The 17,359-nt window shown below is 43.1% G+C and overlaps 1 protein-coding gene across 1 annotated transcript; it reads right to left on the bottom strand.

Moving 5' to 3' along the window:
- Positions 1 to 803: 803 nt before the first annotated feature.
- On the bottom strand, positions 804 to 9,567 carry LOC148893921 (NF-kappa-B inhibitor alpha-like). The gene is made up of 6 exons (XM_089005231.1): positions 9,232 to 9,567; positions 6,906 to 7,011; positions 6,600 to 6,810; positions 4,615 to 4,703; positions 3,312 to 3,572; positions 804 to 3,207 (listed from the first exon to the last, which is right to left on the bottom strand). Exons 1-6 carry the CDS (start codon positions 9,480 to 9,482, stop codon positions 3,172 to 3,174), a joined length of 954 nt encoding a protein of 317 aa, XP_088861357.1. The 5' UTR covers positions 9,483 to 9,567; the 3' UTR covers positions 804 to 3,171.
- Between the last annotated feature and the right edge of the window lie 7,792 nt (positions 9,568 to 17,359).

The raw sequence follows: 17,359 nt of genomic DNA, 5'->3' as shown, positions 1-17,359 counted from the left end.
GGATGGACTATGATGTGGAAAATATCTCTGTCATGCTTTGAGAAATATTCCATACAGATGTTTAGTGCTCCAAAACATTGCATACACAATGGCCAATGATTCTTTGTTTTTATATACAAGACTAAATATGAGCAAAATTTCTCCTAAAACTGTAATGACATATTTAAAACTGGTATTGAACATCATTTCCTTTTCAATGACAAATATAGTTATGGAAATATTTATACATTGTTGTCTTTCTTCAATAAAAATGGAGGTTATATACAAAAAGAGTAAAGTGCAGCCAAGTCCCACTATCGGTCCTCAAAGGCTGACATCCTGCCTGCTTTCACATCCATTCCTGGTGAAAGATTTTTTATTGTTGGATTTACCTTTTTTGAATGTTGCATTTTATGTTTGGGAGCCTTTTACTGAGCATCTTCATCTTTATTAAGTTCATAAAGTTGCTTGTTCAAAGGGACACAAGCCAGTGTCTTCTTGTGCCGGTCCCAAGGCCGGATAAATACACAGGGTTGTGTCAGGAAGGGCATCCGACACTGATTCGCTATAGTGACCCCTTGAAGGGAAAAGCCGAAAGGAAAGGAGTCTCGCTGCAACAAAACAAAATAAATGAGCTGCTGGAAAGGCACTCACTCTCGCGGCGCCATCTTGAAGTCAAAAGAACATAATATATATATATATACACAGTAAAGTCTCGTTATATCGATATTCAAGGGAGTCCGAAAAAATATCGATATAACCGGGACTATCGATATATCCGATATCGATATAACGAGACTTTACTGTACAGTAAAGTCTCGTTATATCGATATCGGATATATCGATAGTCCCGGTTATATCGATACTAATTCTATGCACGCACGGAGAAAATTACATGCAAACAGGGTCGGATATATCGATAGTCCCGGTTATAGCGATATTTTTTCGGACTCCCTTGGATATCGATATAACGAGACTTTACTGTATTTTTTTTTATGACATATCTATATATATATATATATATATGACAACACAAAGACAATATGACAACAAAGACACAGTCATTCATTCTTAAGCACTTTCTGTACCCTCTTTGTTACATGAAGCAGTTCTAGATGAAAGCGGAGGATCAAAGCATCCTTTTCACCAGTGGATCGGGGACGTCATGGTGGAATGTGCATGTCGACTACAAGCTAAATGTTGAAAGCAAACATGCAGCTGTAGCATCCATTCACGAAAAGAGATTGTCTCACATCTCCTGTCCCACGTAAATTTGCTTCAATTCCAAGCTGCGACAGTTCCCCATATGCATCGGCACTCTACGCGCTGACTCTCCTTTCTTCTCATCGGGGGCTCCTCAAGCCATGCACCCATCCAGCCGCAGACCGTCCAACAGCACCGACCTGGGGCTGTGAAAATGCTGCCCATGACAGGCGCAAAAAAAGCACAATAGCCCCAGAGCTGTCCAGCGATGAAGTGAAATGGCACAGACATTCCACCCATTCAAAAACTACTGGCATATTCGTGTTGCCGAAAAGGCGCAACCGCTCAAGTGAGCTCTAAAGAAGCAAGATGGCGCCCGAGTAGGCAGCCGTCAGCAAGTGCTCTTATGAGCCTTGCTTTTTTTGTTGTTTTTGTCTTGTTTTTGTGTTTTCTTTTGTCATTTTGTGTTGTTGTGTGTCAATGGATACGGATTGTTTTTCAGCATTTTTGGCCACAACATTCATCAAGGAGAAGATTGTGCTAAGCGGTTGCACCTTTTCGGCAGCATGAATATGCCAGGACTGTTTTTGAATAGGAGGAATGTGCCATTTGACTATCATTGCTGGACAGCTCTGGGGCCATTGTGCTTTTTTTGCGCCTGTAATGGGCAGCATCTTCACAGCCCCGCCTTGCTCAGTGGAAAGGTCGGTGCTGTTGGACAGTCTGTGGCTGGATGGATGCATGGCTTGAGGAGCCTGCGATAAGAAAAAAGGAGCGTCAGCGCAGAGCGCCGATGCTTATCTATGCTTCATGTAACAAAGAGGGTACAGAAAGTGCTTAAGAATGAATGACTGTGTCTTTGTGTTGTCATATTTGTATTTAGTGTTGTATTATTTGTATTTAAGTTTTTTTGTTCTTTTGACTTCAAGACGGTGCCACGAGGGTGGCTGCCTTTCCAGCAGCTCCTGTATTTTGTTTTACTACTTTCATAACTGCTGCTGTGAAATGTCAATTTCTCCACTGCGAGACTAATAAAGGCAAATCCAATCCAAACTCAATCCAATAATGATCTCATCAAGTCAGGTGTGCTGAGACACACCTGACTTAATGAAAGCACAGTATAGAGATTGCTATCAGGTGTGAAATTACGTCAGCGTTGAAGTGAAACTATTGAAACCCCCTTCCCTTATCTTGACTGAAACAGCCTGTTGCACAGAAATCCCCGCAACAGGACAGAATGTGCTGTACAGCTGAGTGTTCTTGGGAATTTCCAGTTGGTGTGCGCATGCGGACACGCGCGCACACACACACCAAAGCTTCTTGGTTGAAACGGCCTCATTCTGCAGACAAATTTCCCCAAGCATCTTGTCCAAGTGTGGCAAGTTCCTTATTCCCATTCATCTGTCCTTGTGTCACATATCTTATACAATAATGAAGCATGAAAACTCACCTGTCATTATTCAGGCCAAGAAAAGTACCAGCTAAATGTAATTTTTCTTCTTCCTGCTGAATTGATTGTGTTCCATTGCTTTATTGTGGTGCCTCTCTGAAGTCACAAACACTTTTTTTCCTGGTTAAATTTGAGAGTTTTTAATTTAAATGGAGTGTCGCTGTCAAACATTTACAACCTGTTCTACTGTACACAGACACAGCTTCCATAGAAAATACATCTTTGTATACACAGGATTTACAATATCATACAAGAGGGCTGCTTATGTAGATGTATGCATTTGTGAATGATTGGCAAGCCATAAAAAGCATGCCGCATGCTCACATGCTACGTTCCCGCAGTGCTGCAGGTTGATTCGCCTGCCAGTCTTCTACAGCAGCTTGTTAGCTTCGCACGCTTTTTATTTGCTGTCCGCTTTTTGTGTCACAAGACCTCCTTTCACATCTGTGTGGCTTCAGCCACATTATGAGCCAGGTGATCGACATGGCAAGGCTTTTTTGTTCTCAAGTTCATCCTCTGGGTCACATTTCATCTCCTGGCTAGTGGCCGTTCCACTGGATGTCATCATAACCCACCTGAAAAATACAAACATGTTAAAGCATGGAGATTGCGAGCCCAATTATTTTTTTTCCTCTTTACTGTAATGTACAGTCAGTGTTTTGAGAAAGCGTGCGCGCACCTCCTCATCCGACTGCTCATCCATCTCATCCTCGCTGTCATCCGTTTCACTGTCGGGCAGTTCCCTCAAGTCAGGATGAGTCAATGCAAACAGTTCCTTTTTGATCTCGTCGTCGGCGCGACCGTGGGTTAGATGGAAGGGGGTGTGACCTCCAAATGTCAAGAGGTTGGGGTCAGCTCCCTTTTTCAGCAACAGTTTAACTAACGACAGATTCTGCTGGTCGACGGCAAGATGCAGCCCGCTGCGGCCGTTGCGCTGTTCCTAGGGAATGGGAAAAAAACAACGGTGATGCATTTTGCAACATTAGAATTCAGGAGCGAACACTTCCAATACATGTAACATCCGAGTTACGACCGGGTTCCGTTTCGACAAAACGGTTGGAAGTCAAAAAACATTCAAAATGGCTGACGCGAGGTTTCAGAATCAGAATAATATACGATGTCAATCTGTTGTTTTTCAAGAACGTTTTCCATTGAATACTATTATATACCAAACTGCTTACAGTTCAATTAGAAATCTTATAACTTTTAGTGTCATTTTTATCATTTTATATTTTGTATTATCGATTTTTATTACTGTGTCAGTCTGCTGACCCAAATACGCACAGCTTCCAACGCGCTGTTGAAAAATCGCTCTCCCTACTAACGGAGAATCCAGAAGAGGTCTCCCAACACACACGCTCAGACTTCGGCGGACGCCGAAGGAAAAAAGTCTCAAAGAGGCGGCGGCAGCGGCGTTGGCCAAGACGGCGTTCTCGTCGCGCTGACCCTGCGCGCCGTCGGCTGACCCGCTTCGGCTGTCGCCCTGGCCGGCGTCGGGTGACCCGCAACACCTTCACGCGCTGGCTGGCCAAAATTCTCGTACGTGTTTGTGAAGAAACAGTGATTTTGTATCCTCATTTTGTGCAATGCTGTAATATTCTCTGTTAAGATAAATGAGGCATGCTGAATGTTGAGCGCATCGAGCAACGCAGCCACAATGCTACTTTGACAGTGATTAAAAAAATAGTTCTGATACAATACTGAGAGAAGCGGTTGCTCTCTGTCTTGCGGCAAATAAACATCCTACTTGTTCAATCTAAACCAGAAGGGACATCTCGAGTCTTTATTCTACCAAATGCATCGCAAATACACTGCATATCTCAACAGCATTACTGGGCTGCAACCGTAGCAGTCCCAGCCATAGAATTAAAAAAAAGGGTCTGGCGGTCGTGGTCGCAAGTACGGGTGGTCGTAACTCGCACCGGTCGTAAATCGGATGTTACCTGTACACTGAAAAAACGCTTCACAAGTCTGTGCCATACCTTGGAGTTAACGTCAGCTCCCAGATCCACAAGATTCTCCACCAGTGAGAGGAAACCGTAAACTGAGGCCAGGTGGAGGCAGTTCTGACCTGTTGAAGACATCAGAGAAACGTCTTAACACCAGACACCGTGACAGACAGACAAACATCACTTTGACAGAGCAATATGTTAAGCGGAAGCCTTTGCGTATAAATGACGCAAGTCTAAATTGCCGGAAGCTTGTTTAGAAAGATATGTGAACACACCAGAGGAACACCAAATCAACTTACATTGAGTTTACTAAATGTTTGAGACTGACATAGCCTTATTGTAGAGCTCTCATTCCTACTGTTCATTTTCATCATACAGTGCTACCTTGACTACAAATTCATTTGTTAAATAACAAATTGTGCTAGACAACTCAATGTGAAATGAATAAATGTATCGGTGCTTTGTAACTTTGTAATTGGGGAACTTATAAATCTCAAGTGTCAAACTCCAGTCCTCAAGGGCCGCCGTCCTACAGTTTTCAAAGTGTTCCTGTTGCAACGCACCTGATTCAGAGTTTGACACCCATCAAGGGAGCACACTATATGAAGATGATGAGGCAAATCTACACAAATAGCCAAGTTTGTTTCACAAAGGCTATTGCACTAAATAAATAAATATAACTAAAATTTTAACTTTTTTGAAAACAGATTCAAATGCCTTAAAAAAGAAAATTGACTGAAACTATATCTTACATTTATAAAAACAAGCTATCGGGAAAACATCCTTAATTTTTGTTTCTGTCAATTAATGCCATGCAGAAAGTGAAACAGTTGTTTGAGAATTGTAAATTATTATACGATATTACAAAAAAGTTAAAAACAATCCATCAATCTTGTAAATGAATTAAAATTCAAAATTAAATAAAAATGAACTTCAGTGATACCTCAGTTTACTAACGCTTTACTTAACGAATCCTTCACCCTATGAACATTAAATTTGTGATAGTATAATTTTGGCATACAAACTAGTTTTCGGCGGACAAATCAAACCACACAGCACCACGGTGGCTGGCACGGTTTTCGTCACCACCTTTCTTTAAGTGCGAACGTGGTTTGTTATCAAGTGTACTTTTGCTATTATAGAACCGAAAAAGACCCCACCACAGGCTAGTGTTAAGCCTAAGAAGACATTGAGACGAGATTGAAAAACCTCTGTTGATTTGGATTAACGAAAAGCAGCTAGCAGGGGACAGTGTGAGTGAGGGTGTTATCGTCGCGAAAGCACGCCAACTTCACGCGGATATCATCAAGAGGCAACTACATAAACGACCATCACAAAGGTAAATAAAACGACTATTATACAGTACAGTTTGTTTAGGACGGCGGAAAAAATAATTGGCACCACCCTACCCACTTTCGAGGACTTGCACACTGCAAGAAATCCAAACAAGGGCGTGGAAAATCCTACTGGACCCTCCACACCCTGCCTACCACCTTTTCCAGCTACTCCCCTCAGGCAGGCGCTACCGAACCATGCTCACCAAATCCAGCAGACATTTAAACAGCTTCTTCCCCGAAGCCATTAGCTCTCTAAACAGTCACCCAAATAGAACTGTATAGTGCCCCAATTTTTCTTAGGATGATACTAGTGCAGCGTGTTATACGCAGACAAATTCCTTGTGTGTTCTACATACTTGGCAATAAAGATGATTCTGATTCCTTTAATTGTAATACAATAGCACATTTATTATATATAAAATAAGGTATATTTTGTAGAGTTTTAAGGGTTATTTAGTGGAAAATTATGTTTTATGGGGACCTGGGAACAGATTGTCCTCATTTTTAATGGTTTCTTATGGGAAATAAATGTTCAGCAGATGAACTTTTCGCCTCAAACACTTTCTGGGAACCAATTAAGTTCATAAGCTGAGGTATCACTGTATGTATAGAGAAAAATCTGAATCTTATGATGAAAACAAAAAATGTTTTCATCATAAGAACATGTTGAACGCTTACCCTGGTAGTTGCATGCCGACGTCATCGTTTCGAGATGTTCCAGTCGACAAAACTGTGTGAGGACGCTGAAGCACAACAGGTTGCCGTGGCGACAGGCGATGTGAACGGGCATGTCCCCACTGTTGTCCACTCGCGTGGGATCGCAGCCAGCAGCCAAAAGGCGCTGGCAGACATCTGATTGGTTTGTTATGACTGCTAAATGAAGAGCCGTCTAAAATGGAATAGAGAGAGAGATTAATGCCTACTTAATGGCTCTGTGGGGTGGGGGCGGGGGCGTCGGAGCAAAACAAGCTTCAGTTCACACACCTGTCGCTGGTCATTTTGGACGTCAAGGAAGTCTGTGTTCTTGGACAGCTCGATCATAGTTTTAATGTAGTCCGTTGCCTCGTGAATAATAGCCAAGTGCAGTAGCCTGGAGACAGACAAAGAGAAACTCTTACAATGTGCACTCTTAAAAACAAAACATTTCCATGGAAAAAAGACAAAAAAATAAGAACATGATGTTATTGTTCATTGCGGTTAAAGGATGCTGTCATCAACTTGGCAATCGGTGAATTTGTCGACTGCTTTTTCATTCTTTACGTTTTACAAAATAATGTGAGTGACAATATCGGGTAAAGTTCGGACTCTATTGTTCTAAATAAGATGCCGGTGTAATTAACATAATATAGATGCCGCAGAGGTACAATTCTTTGAAAGTGCAATTCGGTACAGTCAATTAATCCATCAGTGTCTATTTGATGTGTCTCCAGATGATGACAATGGGAAGAACAGAACTTGTGTCACCACATGTTTTCGATACAAAGTAAATGTTTCCCTCAGGGGGTAGAAAGGTACTTTTCGTATTGCGACTGTGCAACACTCTTCCATGTTACCATCTTTGAGCAGATTAGTCGAATATTTGGTGGCTCACACTGTAGCACAACAAAATGCAGTGACTGAACAGCACATTTTGCCATGATTATTTAGAATACATATGCACTTGATTGGCCGGAATAGTATTAGTTAGCTTTGCCAGCGATATGTTGTGACGGCAGAGCAATTAACTCATTTGCTGCGTGTTGGTGTGCCGAATGTTTTTTATAATTTAAATTCTGTGCCGTGGCTAAGTAAAAGTCGGGAAACGCTGGAATATTGAAGTTGTAAAGCAGGGGTCGGGAACCTATGGCTCGCGAGCCATATATGGCTCTTTTGATGATTGCATATGGCTCGCCGATAAATATTACATATTATAATACATATTTTTTTCGTCATTCATTTCCCGTTGGGGGCTGCAGTTGGCGGAAATCGCAATTTTGATTGGATGACACTGACCTAGAATGGCCGAAAGCGCCATGTTGATTGGATGATAGTGGCCGTCATGTTGAAACAGGTAAACGCCCCTTTAAATGAGCCCAACTTGTGCACTTCAGCCTGAATGCACCGGAGCATTAGAGGAGAGAAAATGATCTGATTCTAATTTGCAATGAAACAATACCATCGATGAAACAGTCGAATGTCAGTGACATTTTAACAAGCCCCATGTTAACGTTAGCATCGACATACTTCTGCGAGAAGTAGATTGCAGATAGCAAGTGTGGAAGCTTATGAGCCTTGTGCAGGCGAGCGAGCAGTAACTTCGCCTCTGGACCGGCAAATTGAATTTCATTCCGATCGTTTTCCTGGATTTTTACCAAACACAAGGAACGGAAAACCATTCATGTTAACGGTGAGTAATATCAGAAAGTTATTTTAAATAATACATTCTGATATTTTGTTGAAAAGTGGCCGCGCGTGCGCCTGTGTGTGTACGCGCGCACGCGAGCGTTTGTAATTGCGCGCGCGCGTGCGGCTCTCGCTGAGAAACATTTCTAAATATTTTACTTTTATGGCTCTCTTAGTCAAAAAGGTTCCCGACCCCTGTTGTAAAGCATTCGAGGTATCATACAATATAATCAGACACTATCGTGTAAACAGTTTAATAATTCTCAGTCATGCGGATCAAACCTCTAAAGATGGAGGACACTGATTTGCTGTGGCGACCCCTTGAAGGGAAAAGCCGAAAGGAAAAGTCAAGAGTCCGGCACTTAAATATGACGTAATTCACCACAGTCCTTGGTGAAGCGGCAACTAAACGTTGCAAAGAGAATTCTCCACGGCACCTAAATCCTTGTACCAAAATCGCTCTCTGTGCTTTTTCCAACTGTGCCACTTTGAGCTTTTTCCGACCACTCGCAGCCCCTTCTCGTTGGGACTGAATGCAGCGCGTGCCGGTTAGGATTTGTTCGGCGGCGCGCTTGGGACTTTCCCACTCTGACCCGCGGCCATAGTAGATTCCTGCTGATCATTGCCTTTTGTTGACATGAAACCCCGCAGTTTCAGACCGCAGCCAAAGCGGTGGTTAGAAACCGAAAAACTTCCATTGTGGTGGCCAGGCAGCATTGCCTTACTTTCAGGGAGAGGGGGGGGGGGGGGGAATGGGCTTTGGTCGAATTCAGACAAACGCCTTTCGGTGGCAAATTCAGAAAAATGGAAAACGCTCCCCGCAGGAAAGGGATCGAATTACCTCGCAGAGAGACAGGCCTTGCCGAGCTAATATGGTTCGATGTAGTGCACTGTACATGCCGCTAGCGCCATTTGTGGTGCAACTTACGTGTCTCCGTCTTCGGTGATTTGTGTTTTCCATTCTTGTATCACAGCGGCTGCACAAGTTGGAAGTTGTTTGTTTTGCGATGGTTGACACTCGAGCTGCAGGCGCCATATCTCTTCTGCTACCGACTGGTAGTCCTCCTCTTTCAGTGAGTCGACTCCGCTATCCAGACGCTCGTCTGTCGAAGGTTTCCCTTCTTTCGACTCCCCGTTGTAATCCATTTGGTTGGTTACAGTGGTCCTGTGGAGGGCCATGGTCGCGTAAGCTTGCTTGTTGTTAGCTATGATGTGCGCACGCTTTGTACGCGTCCGCTGTGTGCGTGCGTTGCTGGACAGCGAGGGAGGAGCTTAAGCCACTAGGTGGGGGATTTCCAACAAACTGTCACTTTAAATAACGCCTGCTTTCATCGCTGGCGACGAGTGGGGATTTCTAATGAGGCTCGTGAACGAAGTGCCGTGACACATTTGCATATGATAGAGGCAAACCGACAAACACAGTCATTTCAATATTTTACATCGCTACCTGCAGTGCATGTGTCTATTATCGCGTGACTCTAACAAAATAGGATGCTTTCCAGATCGACTAAAATGCTTCAGGTTAAAAAAGTTAAACGTTGGTTCATTTCTGATGAGTCATCACCAAAATTCATTTGCACATTTCTACTGACCACTTCAACCGATGAAAATAGTATTAGAATGACCGCCCCAAAATGTTTGATTTTATGGACATAAAGCCCTTGCCCCTCCGTAGGAACGCCATATTGGTTAAAAGATTAGCTCCAAACAATATCACAAAACAACAGAGCAAGAGCATTCATCTGGGTCCATGTTTGTAAAGTTTGATTCTCTTCTGGACCATTTCGGAACAGTAACAGACCTGAAAGAGGAACATTACAACAAACGGATGAATGAGTTTGCAATGGCAATTAAGTGTATGATTTATGTGTTCTTTGCTCTAGGAAAAATGAAATCAACAAAATGAAAGCTCCCTGATAATAAATCTTACATCACCACCATTCTGTTCTTGGAGTAGTTAAGATAAACAATTTTCAAACATACAGCATGCTATTAAATCTCAGCAAAATATGTAATGTATTCATCACTGTATTATTTCAGATGTACGTTGAATGAACAACACCACGTTTATTAACAAATGACTCAACATGTTCTCACAATGCCATGTGACTTAACCACATTTGAGCCACAGTATACTGTAAAAACAAGCAGTGTTTTGAAAGTGGGAAACTCCTACCAATAGCAATGGGACCAGTTTGACAAGAAGTCATGCAACTATATTAGGAGTTTATCGTATTTGCATTTTGGCAGCAAAGTCACCTAGGCACTTGCTGTGTTTTGCAAACGTTTAATAAAGACAATAATATAATAATACATCATGGTCAGCATGGTTTTCAGTGCTGCCGGGTGGACTTGATCCTTCTGGTCGCGTTGACAGCGAGTCTGCATTCTGATGGTGATGTCCTTCTCTGTGGATCCCAGTCCATTAAGATGGATCTAATTCCAGGGCCCAACGTGCGCGCTGACCGGTCCTGTCACTCTCAATTGGGATTCTGCTCAAGCCCAAGAGGGCGCTTCTTCAATCCTGGATGTGATGCTCTGAAATCCTCACTGATGAAAGAAATCATGGACCCGATGTCGAGGAGGACAGATACTTCAATGCCATCCACAATGGAAAGGATGTTGGGGGACATTTGCTCTGAGTGATTATCAGGCTTCACGTCGTCTGTTGAGGTCTGCCCCTCAACATCAGCTATAGTGGGCGTTTCCCTGTTGCGTTCATCAGGAAGTGCCGGAATGCACTCGCCTCTGAGGAGACTGGAAGTGAACACTGGGTCTTGCTGGTATGTCACCCTTTCTCTCCGTGAAGGTGAGTTGTAGTGTTTTCTGTGCGGCTGATCGTCTGGTCGGGCAGACATTTTAGGCATTACCTCTACAAACATCCTTTTGTCATCATTACAGATCACAAACCCCTCTTGGGCCTGAGAAGAATCCTAAATGACAGTGATAGGACCGGTCGGTGTGCACATTGGGCCCTGGAATTAGATGCATTTCAGTGCACTGTGATCCACAGAGAAGGAAATCGCCATCAGAATGCAGACTCACTGTCAAAGCGCCTAGAAGTAACAAGTCCACCTGACAGCACTGAAAACTATGCTATGCTATGCCTTTTCACGTCATCGCAAAATGCAGTCATGTGGAGGTATGCGCCGCTGATCTTCAGCCTGAACTAAAATCCCATCGGTCCGTTCCAAAATAGTCCAAAGGATCCTCCTCACATCACAGACTTTCCAACTTTCTTCCGTTGGATTGGAGCTTCAGGAGAGACGGCAACAGGACCCAATCCAGGTGGAAGTCATCAGATGGAAGACCAAAGGCTACAAATCACCTCACTGGAGGATGAAAAACAGACTTGCTGCATGCAGGGAAGTCACTCTGGCATGACTACAGAAGGCTCACCTTTCACCTAGGGCAGGGGTGTCAAAGTCATTTTTTGCCGCGGGCCACATTGTAGTTATGGTTTCCTCTCGAGGGCCGTTACGAATTTGGGGAACCCATTAGAATGTTTAAATCCCTTCAAATACAGTAAAGTCTCGTTATATCGATATCGGTTATATCGATAGTACCGCTTATTACGATACTATTTTCATTTCCCTTGCACATTTCTAGTCTTTTTATGTATAATTAGTACCGTTTAGTACGATACCCGGTTATTACGATAATCCGGTTATTACGGTGCTCCTTTTCATCCCCCGCCGGCCATTTTTGTTGTTTATATCGATATATCCGTCGCGCCATTGGTCAACTTGGTCACGTGTCTTGTTACGTGAGCCGCCATCGGTCGCGCCATTGGCCGACTTGGACACATGAGGCGCCATCGGTCGCGCTATTGGTCGACTTGGCCGTGTGACTTTGTCACGTGACACGCCATCAGTCGCGCCATTGGTCGACTTGGTCAGGTGACTTGGTTACGTGCCCAGCACCCGTGTAGCAGAGCCGTTTTCATTTTCAGACGCTAGCTCGTGTGTAGCAGACGAGATTGAAGTGTTTGTGTTAAAAGGTAAAAATGGGAAGCAGAAGAAGATTGATGACTTTTTTAAATTGTATACATAATACAGTAAGATGTAAGCGTTGCAGTTTCCCTGTTGTGTTATGTACATGCCTACTGTACTGTATATGAATGCAATCGTTTTTTGCAACAATGTTTCTTGTTTTGTCTGCTGAAGCGCGATGATTTTGAAAATTATTAACATTCCATACTGTGTATTAAAGGACAGCCGATGTCACTTTTTATTCAAATGCAAATAAAAATGACTTCACGCCAAGACGTCTTGCATTGCTTGTGAATCCAAACAATGGCTTCAGATTCGGATAATATGCTTTCTTGTTACATATCCAGTTATGAATATGTTTCAAATACACTGTAGTTCTGAAGATTAAAGCATACATGTTTACAATCATTAAAGAGTTATATGTGCCATTTTGAGGCAACATTGGGGGAACATCTCTGACCCAAAAAAAAGGGAGCTAATGGCCAGCTCCGTTTCTTATATGGCGCTTGGCTGCCCTCTTTTGGCGGCTTTTGTTTAATGCAGTTCGGCGCAGGATCGGATATATCGATAGTCCCGGTTATATCGATATTTTTTCGGACTCCCTTGAATATCGATATAACGAGACTTTACTGTATTACATATAGAGCACGCAGCAAATTAATGAATAATTCGTTTTCAAATCTGAAGTCAAGAATAATGACTTTTATTGTGGTTGACATCCAAAAATATGAAATTTTGGCTCAGATTTTAGCAATCATCATGGAATTTAACAAGTTTGATTTGCTTTCGCGGGCTGAAAAAAATAATGTGGCGGGCCGGATTTGGCCCGCGGGCCTTGACTTTGACACCTGTGACCTAGAGCTACTCTGTCGGAAAATCCTGAACCCAAAATCTAAGTCAACGATCGACCAGGTAATCATACCTCAAGAGTTGCAGGAAGATGTCTTCATGCTGCTTCATGTAAATCCTACGGCAGGCCATTTGTCAGCAGAGAAGGTTCCGCAACGTGCTCCGATAGTGTGCTAGTGGCCATTCGTGTCCCGAGATATTCGTGAATGGTGCAAGAAGTGTGTTCCGTGTGATGCGCGACGTAATCCTGTACTACATCAGAGAGCCCCTATGAAGACAGTGACTGCAACCACACCTTTCCAAAAAGTGGCAGCTGACATCTTGGAATTGCCAGTCATAAGGAGTGGCAACCGATATGTGCTGGTGGTTCAAGATTACTTCTCTAAATATGTCAACCTCTATACCAGTGGTGTCAAACATACGGCCCGAGGGCCGGATCAGGCCACCACGGAGGTTTGATCAGGCCCGCAGGATAATTTAAAAGTGGGAAAATGCACAAACGGCACAGAAGTCATATTTTTAATGAGGTGCAATTTAAGGATTGTCCACAAGGGGCAGAGTGGTGCTTTTCAACCGCGGTTTCAACACCCTCATTAGCCAAAATGTCACTATACAAACAGAGAAAAGTAGATAAGGAGTGTAGAATTTTAAAGGAAAAATGGACCACGTCATATTTTTTTACAGAGATGCATGGGAAACCTTCGTGCCTGATGTGTTTTCAACAAGTTTTGGTATTTTGTTTATTTATAGAAGAGGATGCACAAAACCCGGTTAGATAGAGGACATTGATTCGCTGTGGGGATCCCTGAAGGGAAAAGCCGAAAGGAAAAGAAGAACATAGCAGATATATGTAACGGAGTTGTGCACTTAGATTATTAAATTATGACGGAAGTGACGCAACGGCGCACAGTGTGGCACCATGTCCCGCCCATAGTTTCCAGAACAATCTCGAGGAGATTCAGGGTGAGTCGCAATTTTCTGTTGGTATCGATTAACGCGCATTTTCATAACAGTATCTTATTTTGTTCCCTTTTGTACTGTCTAGTGTTATCTAATTAGTTCCCTTATTCATTTCGAGTCCAGATTACTTTTTGTGTAATTATTTACTTCACGTTTTGTCGAGTGGAACTTTGGAGCACATGTGCTTCATAGTGCTTTTCTATTGCACAGTTAATCACAAGACGAAACCCATGCGACTTCACCCATCCCTTCTGCCATACTGTGTTGCAGGTAATAATTGTTTCATTTCGTTTTTATTGAACAATATTTAGTGTCTTGTGTCGTGTTTCATTTGCCCGTGAGTGTCCGTGTCCGTTGAACTATGCGCCAGCCATTACAAGCGCACCGCGTGTTCTGCAGAGTCTCCGCCTATGATGCGTTCAGGGACATCTTGGAAATAACAGTGAACTTGTGTTGTGTTCTCTTTTTCTGTAAATAACCACTATACGATCACACGTTGTTAATTCTGTTTTGTTATCTACAATGTTTTGCATTTGAGAACAATCTCGAGGAGATTCAGGTTAATCACAAGACGAAACCCATGCGACTTCATCCATCCCTTTTGCCATACTGTGTTGCAGAAATAAAAGAAATAAAAAGACACATCCACGCGTCTCGTCTTCATTAATACGGCAGCATCGTGGAGATGAAGACAGTCACTGTTGTGACACCCGTCACATATGGTATAATTTTAACGGTCCGGCCCACTTGAGATCTACCGAGGCCATATGTGGCCCACGATGTGAAATGAGTTTGACACCCCTGCTCTATACCATTCCAAATCAGACATCAACTACCTTGGCCAAATGCATCTTTGAGAACTGATTCAGAGAATATTGGATTCCAGAGAATCTTCATACGGACCAAGGACGGCAGTTTGAGTCGAACCGAATGAAACAACCAAGTTAATGAGACAAGATGAGAAAAAAATTAAAAAAGGAAAAAGCTGCATTGAAACGAAGTCCATCTCTTCTTCCTTGGCAATCCTTAAAATAGAGCCACCCACACACCTAAAAACATGAACCCCTCAACTTACACAAGCTACAGAACACCCGAAGAAGGTTGGCTGCTGCATGGTTTCTCTTAGTGTGTACAGGAAAACAAGACCTCTGTATGACCCTTGTACAGCTGCATGAATAAGGGAGGAATGCAGTCAGGCGATTCAGTTTCACTGTCATGAAAAAATGTCACACGAATATAGAACTTGAGTAGACGACGTACTATTAGGGTATTCACCCCTTATTTATAAACCGATGACTCTTGTCATTTTACGCTTACTGTATGATTAATACCAAACGTTTTGTAGAGCTTGTACAAGTGATTTAGAATTCATCAAGAAGTCATATCAAGTTACTTGAGTTCTGAGAAGTCGTTACATTGAACTTTGACAGCACAAACAAATGTGGCTAGAACAGACAGAAGTGTTGTGTTAAATGTGTGTGTGTGCGGTTGGCTCTCCGCCGATGGTATACAGGACATTTATATTCCAAATTCATATAGAAATATATAGAGCGAAAAAAATAAAGAGAACACTTGCACAATACTACTCCGAGTTTTCGCTTGACTTTTTTGACCAGTTTATATTGTTTACACTGTGGCGGGCACTAGGACCAGGCATCTCACCCAGCAGTTGCACGGGAGGGGGCGGGTTTATGTCACATATATTTGACTGCATTTTCTGTTTGAGTTAGATCCACTTGTTAGCCGTTGGAATAAACGCGTCTCCACATTCAGTAGTGTGTGCTCTTTCCTCAACGGCTACACTGGTGACCCCGACGTTGGAAATGTTCATGGCAACAGACGAAGATGTGTCTTCTACGGCCACGTCGCCACGACCGGCGCTTCAACTCGTAGAGAGCCCCTGACTCCAGCACCATTTCACCACTGCGTCCCCAAAATATTCGTTCTGTCTGCTCTTAGGTCAGCCCGGTTTGTCTTTGTGTGTCACGATGCCCACCCATCTCCCCTCCAGCCGCCATACGATGGCCCGTTTAGAGTGCTCGAACGCGGTGAAAAGACTTTTGTGCTCGATATGGGTGGGCGAAGGGAGGGCATTTCAGTAGACAGGCTCAAACCGGCTCATTTAGTTGCAGGTGAGAATATTTCGCCGGCCCAGGTTCCATGTCGCGGACGCCCTCCGAAACCTCCAGCGCCACCGCGCCATGCAAGGGTTGAGTGTCGTTCCCCCACTCAGGTCTCACCCGGATCACCTGCTCGAACAAGTTCACCTTCACCACCGAACGACGGACTGCGTAGTTGTTGTTTCAGGCTGGTCAAGCCCCCTGCAAAATTTTCACCTTCTAGGTCAGGGGTCTCAAACACAATTTACCCGGGGGCCGCTGGAGGCAGAGTCTGGGTGAGGCTGGGCCGCATCAGGATTTCCACAAGAAAATCACAGATAAAACATTCCAATGTTCTCAAAATCTTTATTTTTAACACACAAAAAATGAATTAAACGAATAAATGGAAAAATGAATAATAAATTAATCAGTAATAAATAAATAAAATAATTATAATGATCATAAGGCAGATACAGACGACTGAAAAAAACACAGGAAATTTTTAAATGTCTGTATTCACAGTTCTTTAACCTTTAACTTTTTTAACACAAAGAAAATATTGAACATGAACTAAACATGGCTTCTCTTGCCTACTTGTTCAGCTTCACACACAAGTTTCACTCATATCAATCATGCGGGCCGCACTAACATTAATGTTTCATATCAAGGCGGGCCGAAAAATATTCTTTCGGGGGCACCCAGCATGTGCACGGGAGGGGGCGGGTTTATGTCACATATATTTGACTGCATTTTCTGTTTGAGTTAGATCCACTTGTTGGCCGTTGGAATAAACACGTCTCCACATTCAGTCGTGTGTGCGCTTTCCTCAACGGCTACAACACATTTATTACTCGGTTCTGGTGTCCAATGCACCACACGTTCAGATAGTGGTCATTTTATGTTACCACTCAATTTTAAAGGGTAATGAGAAAAATATGGCATTGTATCAGAAGGTTGCAATGACTACTTCTGACCAACAGAAAGCACCATTCACTGTTCGCCGAGCATGGTTAATGTAAACTGCAGTCTCGCATTTTGGAGCGAAGTAAAGTGAACACAGCAGCGGGATTCCATGCGATTGCTATTGTGAACTCATTTGAGTGATCCACATCATCAAATGATGCTTTTCCCAGGCTCAACTGTAACACCACCCCTT

This window comes from Hippocampus bargibanti, linkage group LG09, assembly GCF_051943395.1.
Source record: "Hippocampus bargibanti isolate YZ-2025 linkage group LG09, ASM5194339v1, whole genome shotgun sequence".
NCBI lineage: Eukaryota > Metazoa > Chordata > Actinopteri > Syngnathiformes > Syngnathidae > Hippocampus > Hippocampus bargibanti.
The sequence above is the reverse complement of the archived record's forward strand: the minus strand, read 5'-3'. Positions and strand labels throughout refer to the sequence as shown.

Excerpts from the sequence above, each read along its gene's own strand:
- LOC148893921 (XM_089005231.1), bottom strand. The coding sequence starts at position 9,482 with ATGGCCCTCCACAGGACCACTGTAACCAACCAAATGGATTACAACGGG. Across the intron at positions 4,704-6,599 it reads GTCGGCATGCAACTACCAGG|GTCAGAACTGCCTCCACCTG; the intron begins GTAAGCGTTCAA and ends TGTCTTCAACAG. Across the intron at positions 3,208-3,311 it reads ATGAGCAGTCGGATGAGGAG|GTGGGTTATGATGACATCCA; the intron begins GTGCGCGCACGC and ends TGTATTTTTCAG.